At 37.4% G+C, this 10,316-nt stretch overlaps 1 protein-coding gene and 2 non-coding genes across 3 annotated transcripts; 2 read left to right on the top strand and 1 right to left on the bottom strand.

Annotated features, from left to right (window-relative positions):
- Nucleotides 1–2,856: 2,856 nt before the first annotated feature.
- Nucleotides 2,857–4,655, bottom strand: LOC105561529 (COMM domain-containing protein 5-like). The gene is made up of 4 exons (XM_012011581.1): nucleotides 4,311–4,655; nucleotides 3,715–3,907; nucleotides 3,305–3,451; nucleotides 2,857–3,212 (listed from the first exon to the last, which is right to left on the bottom strand). The coding sequence occupies exons 1-4, from the start codon at nucleotides 4,408–4,410 to the stop codon at nucleotides 3,029–3,031; spliced, it is 624 nt and encodes a 207-aa protein (XP_011866971.1). The 5' UTR covers nucleotides 4,411–4,655; the 3' UTR covers nucleotides 2,857–3,028.
- Nucleotides 4,656–5,431: 776 nt separating this feature from the next.
- Trnar-ucg lies at nucleotides 5,432–5,504 on the top strand. Its single transcript has one exon. It is a non-coding gene; the product is annotated as a tRNA-Arg (tRNA).
- Nucleotides 5,505–6,599: 1,095 nt separating this feature from the next.
- Trnay-gua lies at nucleotides 6,600–6,693 on the top strand. The gene is made up of 2 exons: nucleotides 6,600–6,636; nucleotides 6,658–6,693. It is a non-coding gene; the product is annotated as a tRNA-Tyr (tRNA).
- The last annotated feature ends 3,623 nt before the right edge of the window (nucleotides 6,694–10,316 follow it).

Genomic DNA, 10,316 nt, shown 5'->3' on the forward strand with positions numbered 1-10,316 from the left:
TGAGTTCGAGTGCCACTACGAACTGTTCGATTACATCGTCGCACTGACACCCGCACAAATCACTGACATAAATCGCGGGAATTCAACGATCGCACGATGATATCGAGCATTGATTATTCACAGAGAGCGATCGCGGTCTCTTCCCGCACTTGTCGCGAACGCGTATCAAGAAAGAACAATACGTATATGCGAAGCGGCGCGGGCATAATCGTTCAATTCGACTGTCGTCGCGTGAATGATCCTGCGTACGGCGCCGTAAACACCTTTGCCGAAAACCGAGCGCGGATTCCAAGAAATGACGTAGCGCCGTAAACACGTCGGTCAAAAACAATCTATTGTGTTTTTGCTCGAATTCTCAACGTCCGTAGTTTTTCTCTCGGCGCGGTGACGCATGACGTTTGCGTGCCATTGTGTACATACTCGAAGGTCGCTATCATTCGCTCGCCGAACGTCGAGCCGGCAAGCAGTGGCGAGAGTCGCTCCGTGTGCGTTATTAGTTTCCAAGACTCGATCGCGATGAATATAACAAGTAACGTATCTCGATTAATTATTAAGTTTCTACAACTTGTAATGAGAAACGAATTACATGTTGAGGCGACAGCTCTTTATTAACGCGTTAGATATTTCACGAGACTAATTCATCTAAATTATGAATGTAAACCGTGGTATTTTGTCGCGGTTACATCTCGTTTACGCACCGCGCTTTTAATTATCTATCGATTTCGCGTAATCCATTTTCGGGAAAAAGAGAGAAATTTGTACGAACTTCAGCGATCGCGCTGTAACTTGTTCTGTCGTTCTTTGCAACTCGGACGGGCAGGAAGTAAAGAAAGTTACTTATTGCACGTTTTTACATTATGTAAATGTAATCGAAAATGATCCCGATTAACTGTCAATTAATAACAACTATTTATCGCTGGAAATTTCGCTCACATAATTAATTTTAAGGATTAGATTGAATGACGAAGATTGTAAAATATCGTTTCGTTGCGGACTAATAACTATAATACTTCTTTACCGCAGAAATATGCTTCCGATGCTCGCGTTGCGTTTTATATCGACAATTCAAAAGTGATTTATCCATTATTCCGAATGAAAAATACAAATCGTTAGTTTGAGTAATTTGTATGACAGAAAGTCATGCGATATTTGTTAATAATATTTCGTGCGTTTCGTGGTATTTCACATCGCGCACGGGAGTGTCCGAAATTTCGCGCGATCGATGATTTTTGCGAGTGAGTATTGTGTAAGTGCAACAAGGAAATCTGAGAGGAGGAGCAGGCCCAGAAGGCATCGGGCAACGGCGGTGAAATCGTGAGGTAAGTGTCTTACATATATAGTAGCATATAGTAAGATCAATCGCAATGTAACCCATGTCTGAGAACATTTGTTACATCATTAATTATTTCATTAATACTGCGAATTTTGTTTCGTGGCTATTTATAGATCATACTATAGAGTCAATTTAAAAGTAATGAATTGGAATTAACTAATCTGGCAATAATCGATATTTCGCGGTGTATAAACGTATACTTATAATATATTTCGGAGCGTAGAGAAAAGGGATTACAGTCGCCAAAGTCTGTCGATTGACATCTCAATGACGACAATACTGGGAAATATTTCTTCGTGTGAAATTAAATCCTATCCATTATCTTAAAAATAATTAATGAAAATTGTTTAAGACTTTTTTAATTAGCATTTCTCAATTATATGTTTCGTAATTATTTCATAATCGAAAATAATTGTATTCCATCTTACTCAATAAGATTCTTTCGTACCATTCGGATATTTGACTCCGCAGCTTGTCATTGTCTACAATACAATTGCACTTTTATTTCTCGTTTCTTCTGCAATGCAGAAAGATTCGCAAGATATTAAAATAACTTTACGTCACTTATTGAATGAAATTTCATACCATTGTGATATATATATATACGAGGGTGAGTAAAAAATTATCCGCACTTTTTGTTCTACAATTTATTTACACAAAAATAGGGGTTCAATATGTACGTCATTTTTCAACATAATTTCCTCCCTTGGCAATGCACTTGCACGTGCGGATAATTTTTGACTCACCCTCGTACATGTACGTGATATACGTACTTTCAAGATGCGTCTCGCATGAATACATGCATAGTCATACGCATCTTTGTATTTTCGCGGTCGGTTTTTCAGGACAAATTTTCAATTAATTATTTAATTTATTCTATCTACTTGAATTTCGAATTCAAAGATCAAGTTTCGAAGAGATGGTCAATATTTTTTAACAAATAACGGAAGTAAAAATAAATTTGATTCGTATATACAGTAAAATTTTTTTAATTAATATTCTCTTTTAATTAACCTCTCGTGGTCGTGCATTTTGCGATACGATCGACACACTTCGAACCGTACGAAATATTTGTCGGTGACAATAATCGACTACCTATAAGCAAAACGCCGGCATGGCCGCTCTCAGGTTTCTCTCTGGTTTCCACTAAGTACGTCGCTCGTGGAAACTCTGCTTTATGTCCCTTTTTATCAAGCGGATAAACCTTAATCTCGGTTTAATTTTTTAATCTAATTTTCTGAATTAAAGAAAGATAAAAGAAGTTAAATTGAAATAAAAATTAATCTACATTGATAGAAATAGACTTAGGGCGATTTTGAAACAAAATTGGACAAATTACTTGATTCAAGCGCTGTCCGATAGTACTCAACGCCACCTATCTTATAACGACAGTCTTGTTTAAAAAAGAGCGGGTATACAAATGTGAATGTTCAATACAAAAACATAAATATAATAACCAAATCTCAATCTTTTATTAAATAACATATTATTGATAAAAAGTTGAATTTTTCTTGATAGCATTATTACAATGTAAATAATTTTTATTGAGATTTAAGATACAATAAAGTGGATGTATCAACCAAAATAGAATAATACGTTAACACTTATATAGCTTAGAATTAATAGATCACCGCAGAGAAAATGTTGATGTATCATAATTGCTATTAAAAAAAAAGTGTTAATAGTCTATTACTATCAGCTCGACAGAATAGTCTTAAAAATGCTGTGCCGCTCTAACGCTTGTAACTCAACAAGAATGGTAGCCACAGTGTGCCTCAACTGATGAAACTTTGCCAGAGATAATTCGAACGTTACACATTCACTCGTATCGAAGATCCATTCCATTATGACATTAGGCTCCAGCACTCTGTTTAATATGCTGCAATATTCGTGAAAACATATATCAGGATTATCCCCTTTAAAATACGATTCTGTATTGTGACGATTGTCTGCTGAAAAATATAAACGTACTTGGACGAGATAGTAATATCCACACGCCATTTGCATGACACAAGTTGCGGATTAAACTTTGTTCTCTGAATTAAACCCGATAACAGGTCCGCTTGTTTTGGACCATAGATTACAGAAGATAAATCTTCCGCACAGTCTGGGTTCAATCTGTAATATGCATAGAAAGATTAGCTAAGAAGAATAATAAACTTGTCATTCAGAAAAATGTCATACAATTTTTTAACTATTATATAAAGAAAAGGAATATATTATATTTACTATAAATATACAATAATTTCTTTACATTATATAAAAATGTGAATGTTGTAATATTCAAGTTGCAATGCTGGTGCAATATTGTCGCAACGATCTGTGCTGTATAGAAAGATACACGCTATAATAAAATTCAGCACGTTATGCCACACACTTACTTCAACTCCTCCAGGCATTGTTTGAACTCTGCAGGCTTAATATTATGGCATTGCGAGCGTAGGTGTATCTTCAAAATCGTAAGAATAGCAGCATAATACTCGTCTACATGTTCTTCAGGAATGCTATATTTTTTGCTTATCCGTTCTAATATGCCCTCTTCTATATGTTCTAGTTCTATTGCTTTCACTGCAACTGTTTTTCAAAAATTATTTTTGAAACGTGGAAATTGTTAGAGGCGTCTCCTATTACGGGATAGGATCCTAATGTGGGACAGCGGAGTTTCTGTTAAATTTAGGCAGTTGATTCCACCATAGATTTATTGCCCTTGGGGTGAAATCTGTTTAAAGAATTAAGAATTCATTGCTAGATTGTGTCATCGTTACGAAAAAAAGATTTGTAGATGAATTTGGGCGTGGAAAATCTGCTGTATCATATTAGAAACCGATCTCATAATAGGGGACCTTCCTCTGTATACGGCGCTTGTGCCGCATACAAACTCCACGCGGTATTTAATTGTTACTTCGGTTTGTTCGATTTAATTCAATTACATTTGCCTAAGACAATTTCAATTCCGATGCAAGAAAACGAAACTTACGTTGTATCAATGGACGCGCAAATGTTTTCTTCAACTCCGCAAGGTATTTCGTTTTACCCCCTAAAGCACTCGAGAGTTGAATTTGAAGAGGAGTTGTCATTATCGTTACATTGACGCTCGAGCAACTTGAACGAACTTCAATTGGCAACTTAACCAAAAACTTCTGTTTTGTTTTTTGGACATTGAACGTATTGCCATCTATTGGAAACGACGCAAGTAACCTTATATCACCGACACGTGGTTCAGAAGTTCAAAGGTATAAATGGTAGGGTCCTCGGCTCGATTTCGGTCCCCGCATTGATTTAGCGTTTGAGGAAAGAGGGCAAGTATCAAATTAATCGCTTGTGCGAGCTTTACAAGCACACATCTAACAGGAATTTCTCAAGTACATGTAAAACGACGAAATTGTTGAAAAGGCGTTGCCGTTTGTAGCGTAAGTCAAAAGAGAAAAATCGATCGTTGATATAATTAAATATCAGCACAATTAATAAGATAATTATTATTTACAATATGTTTACAATTCGGTATTAAAATTGTGATCTATTTTGGTACAAATGCTTAAGAAATTTGTGACGTAATAACGTCGTCGCATAATGTCGTGAAAATACACGTATTTTCTAATTTTTCTTACGTATAAAAGGAGGAATCGTAATCAAACGGCAACGTCAAGATTCTCCTATCATTAGCGTACCGTCTTACTAACGAAAATTTACCCAGTGTTAATGATTTTTACTCTTTAGCAGTAACCGTTATGGTGGACATGGTAAAGCCTTCCACACGTGTATAGGTAAATGTACGTAATAAAGTACTTCAGTGTGAAATCCCAAATGGGGGGAGGAGAGTGTCACTTTAACAGTAAAACTATCATATTTGAGGCGAATAGAATTTATCAATTAGTATAGTTGACGGAGGTATTAAACATTAATATACTATATACAATGTGTATAATAATATCAATAAACATAAATCGTTAGTTGAAAGGCTATGAAACATCGTGCGTGATCTTCTAACCCACATTTATATATAAAATCACTATTAATTTTAATAATTGAGGCTTAATACACGATCAGAAAATGGAATAAATGCCCTGATATACTTAGTTGAAGTCAAAGCTTGCAACTGACCGTGTGGCCTAATGGATAAGGCGTCGGACTTCGGATCCGAAGATTGCAGGTTCGAGTCCTGTCACGGTCGCAAGTTAGTATTTTTTTGTTTCGCTAAACACATTTTTGCATGCTCTACGTTTTTATTTGCGACCGTGATATTAATTATTGCGATTTATTTTTTAATTTTCTCATTAATAATGAAAATCCGTCCGAGATGAAAAAAAAACAGAAGAATTTGTCATTTGTTTTTAAAACTTATATTAATACACTACAATTTATTAATATTAATTTAATTTGAATGTAAATCTTTGTACAGTAAGTTCTATTTATGTAAGTTTTGGAAAAGGGATAGAGTAAAATATATAGTTTATCGGAAACTTTTCAGTGTTTATATCGTATATAATTCGCTTATTGCTACTTATTGTTGTACTTGATTTAGCTGAAATTTTTATGTTTTACTTGAATATCTTAATCCAAGCTTCATATATACATTATGAAGTGAACGACTTCGAGACATTTCCTCGAATAATGGCAAACAGTATAGGAAGCAATGGAGCGATAAAGGTTCAGACAGGGGCATTCGTGATGTCAAATGCTATGACATTTCACATTGTCAAGAAAGGTCGAGGGTCCCCGAAACATTATTGGTTACCTAATAGCCCTTAAATTATTCTAGCCGAATTCTCTACAGTAAAATGTCATCGCGACTCATTTGTTGCGTAAAATTGATATTATGTTGGCGATTTATTGTCTGTGAAATCGTATAGGCGGAATTAGATCGATACAGTAGTTAAATAAGTTTTAATCTTATTATTAAGAAGCTTAATAAAGTTTCTGAAATAATAATTTATTATTTTTCAATAGAGAAAAACCTAGTTGTAGTCTCTAAACAATTATATTCTCTTTAAAAAATATTTACATATTTTTTAATAAAATAATTTGTGCAAATTAAAATTTCTTAGCAATGACTGGGAAATATTTGCTAAGAAAAATTATTTTTAATATATTTACTGACATAAATATATAAAGAATAATAAATATCAGATCCGGCATTGTAATAAAATTATTTGATAAATTGTTCGTTGTCTTGAGCGCAAGTATTCTACTCTTTAAAAATTGTAGGTTAATAATATCTTTTAGGCTCTACAGTATAATCGGTTTGTCGGCAAGACTCATCCAACAACCTTCGATAGCTCAGTTGGTAGAGCGGTGGACTGTAGTTGGGACGAACGAAAGCAGATATCCATAGGTCGCTGGTTCAAATCCGGCTCGAAGGAATCTTTTGGATTTTTTTTAGGATCTTTTTATTCAAATAGATTTTATTGAAGTAATTTTCATTAAAGTTATTCTTTTTTTTCTTTATTTCCAAAAATTATTTAAAAAATTTTTAATGAAACTTATAAAGTGTGTGTGAGTGTTGTAATTTCTATAAATCACGCGTGCTACTGTGCGGATTTTTATAACTACAATATTAAAATAAATCATAATATATCATAAATATGGATTTTAATCAATTAATTTTTCTGTATTATATGAATATTGCAATATGAGAACAAAATTAAATTATCTTCTCGTATCGATGGTTTGTGTATACAGAAGTTACAGAAGTGTGTCATTTTATTGTACACACTAAAGAAAACATTGGAAAGAAATGAAAGGGAGAATCTATCACTTATTTCGATATGACAGTTTGTTTTTCTATAAATAAATCCAGTCTCTCTGAACTTCTCGTCGTACTATTTGGCGTGCCATTGATTCTGCGTCATACACATTTGATGCTTATCCATTTATCTATTTCGGGGATCGAAACCCTGCGAGGGCGCGCCGCTCCTTTTTGTCTAATCAGAGCGAAGTGAATTAGCCCCAACACGAGACCGCGCCTAAATATTGTTCGTGTCTCGCATAAATTGACGAAACCTCTAAATCCATTCTCATGTAATTTGACCATGTCTAAAGTGCCGCGAGTATTAGAAAGTCGAATTACAAGTCGTTGGTGTAGCATCTTTTCTTGTTATTCATATCATGATAGAATTTATCGCGGCGACCGCATCCGGTTGGGCAACAAGTTATTTCTCGATTCAACAACTTTTTAAGTATCATAATCTCATGATGTAAACCTTTAAGAGAATCATTTGTGAAGAAAAAAATATTCCCACTTACAATTTCGAGTTACTTCAAGTTTGGCATAAATTCTGCAAAATTTGAAGAAGTATTTCATTACATATACAATAGAACTGGAGTAAGAAACAAATCGACTCTACTGTACTCTATTAATTGTCCTACTGTTAGAAAAATATTAAAATTATCCCAGAACGGACATACACATACATCAGCCCTAAGTTTAGAGTGCATTAAATTATATTTATCACTATTCTTTTGCTGATTTGTTGAAGTATGAAGTATTTTACGAAAAAGTTGTAAAAAAGTACGCGGTAGTAAAAGAATTGATTAATAAAATTCATAAGGCTCTAATGTGAAAACACAAATACGAAGTGATAAAGGAGTAAGAGCCGGGGTGTTAGTGTCTGAATAATTGTAATTTTAAGTCTATTGCGAAAAATAATACCTCAAATAATACTCAAAAGTACCCTAATACCCTTTGAAAGAGGGAGGCCAGGTTCAAGCCCTGGCTGAGGTATTATTTCTACTCCTTTATTGCTTCGTATTTGAAGAATTGATTATATGAGTACAGATTGGTTTGATCGTAGGATTAATAATTAAAGGCACCTTTAATTCTGTTTGATCCTATAATGCAGTAACGATACCGCATAGAGGCATGGCGTCTGCGTCGTTCGAGTAGCAGCTTGAGAGAAACACGTGCTGCCACCCTCCTGACGTCCGATTCGGGGGTGGCACGAGGGATGGAAACGTGTCAACGATACGTCGCAATGGGACTTATCCGCGAAAGTAATAGCGCTGTAATCAATGGCGTACATGCAAAGATTTTATCACGCGGGATCAATTAGGATAATTGTGCATGAACACAGAACACCGTTTTTTAACCGCGTTCTTTAAATTGTAAAATCGATCACCATCATCGGCGATCAACTTATTTAATAAACGTTGACAAATATTGGCAAACCAGTAAAATTACATTAAACTATTATAATAAATATTGACTGCTCATTATGTGAAATTACTGTCATATTCATTTCTGTTTCATTTGTTTTGTCATAATAGGCGATTTTTGGCGATTGTTTGGTACATGTACCAGAGTATGCCAGAGTGTATACACCCGACGTCATGAATGCTTTTACACCTGAAAATAGCCGTCAAGTACAATAGAAAGATCGAAAGATTCGTTTTATTAAAATAAATTTTCTTATGATACTTATGTAGTTTTTCAAAAGCGACCTACACTGGCCAATGTGTTTATTTAAAAAACGAACGACTTTTCGGTCCCGGATTTGGACCGTTTTCAAGTAATCTGCAAACATACGTAACTTAGCGCTAAAATTTTTTTTTCAATAAATATAAAGTAAATAAAAAAGGGGGGTAATTATAGCGAAAGTAAATTGTAAAGCTGTACCTGTTCGCACAATTGTTACTGATCTCATATCTAATCATATCATAAACTTTCTTATTAAATATCTTCTTCTTTCTTCAGGTGTAAAGGCATTCATAATGCTGAGTGTACACTTTGGTGCATGTACCAAACAGAGAGAGAGAGAGAGGGGGGGGGGGGAGATAGAGAGAGAGAGAGAGAAGAGAGAGAGCGCTAAAAATAAGAAATGTCATATGCTTAGAGATAAATATACAGATTTAATTGCCGATAACAGCATAGAAATGTGCGACGGTAATTTCCATAAATATGCAAGTCTCACGCGCGTGCCCGTTCCATGTAACTCTTGCGCGTATCTCCCGCAGGAATGACCGCCGTCATCCTCTACGTGGAAGCGTTAAATTTTACGAGTTACTCCGATTTCGGGACATGTCAAAGCCGAGAATTTGTGACTCATTATTATATACACGTATATACGCACGTATTTATACGTACTCTCACATAGCTATCTTTTTTTAGTATCAAATCCCGTTATACCCCGATACTATCGTGAGCACGATTATCCCCCCGGCGCGCGCGGAAGCGCGCAGTCGTGGCGCGTCATCGAGCAGTGCGCTTGTGCGAGCCAAGGACGGTGGTGGTGGAGGCAGGTAGAGGGCGAGTGCGAGGACGTGGTCACCGGCGAGGTGGTGAGGAAGGAGAGAGAGAGAGAGAGAGGCCGCGACGTTGAAACCGTAGCGGCCGGCGCTGTAGGGGCGACGGGGGTTGACGGTGCGCGGTGAGGAGAGCCGTGAACTCGTCCACGGCGCGGCGTCCGGCGCTCTCTCGCTCGCGCAGTCTGATGCCGCCGGTCGTATCGGCCGCTCGCGCGTGTACCGTCGATCCGGAGGGTAGTCGCGACGATTCTCGTAGGGGGCGGCGAGGAGCGTTCGCGGGGGAGGACCGCGCGATCGGTTCGAGTCGGCGCCGCAAATTCGCGAGAGCGAAATCGCGATAAAAAAAATTCTGAGGGACAGCGCAGAGGGACAGAGGGAGGGAGAGAGAGAGAGAGAGAGAATCGCCGGGCTCTACGAGACGGCGACCGAGCCGCGATTTCGCGAAGGCGCGACCGGAGTAGCGCGCAGAAGTTGGTTGCCGGGGGAGCGGCGGAAAACCGTGCGAAATCGCGGAAACGTATCGCGCGCGACTTTGACGAGTGAGTGACAACCCTCGAAGACAGCCAGCGGAGGGAGGGAGGGAGGGAGGGAGGCGGGAAGGGGGTGGGTCAGGAAAGAGAGGGTGATCGTTGCTCGATGCCGCCCTGGCGCCGCGAACTGCGGTGGNGAACCGNGTTAGAGGACCGCGGGATCGCGAGGCTGAGCGATGTCGCGGCCGGTTGTCGCGCACGCTGGACGGCCA

The sequence above is a fragment of the Vollenhovia emeryi genome, unplaced genomic scaffold, assembly GCF_000949405.1.
Source record: "Vollenhovia emeryi isolate VEMERY1.0 unplaced genomic scaffold, V.emery_V1.0 DF939205.1, whole genome shotgun sequence".
NCBI classification, from domain to species: Eukaryota; Metazoa; Arthropoda; class Insecta; order Hymenoptera; family Formicidae; genus Vollenhovia; species Vollenhovia emeryi.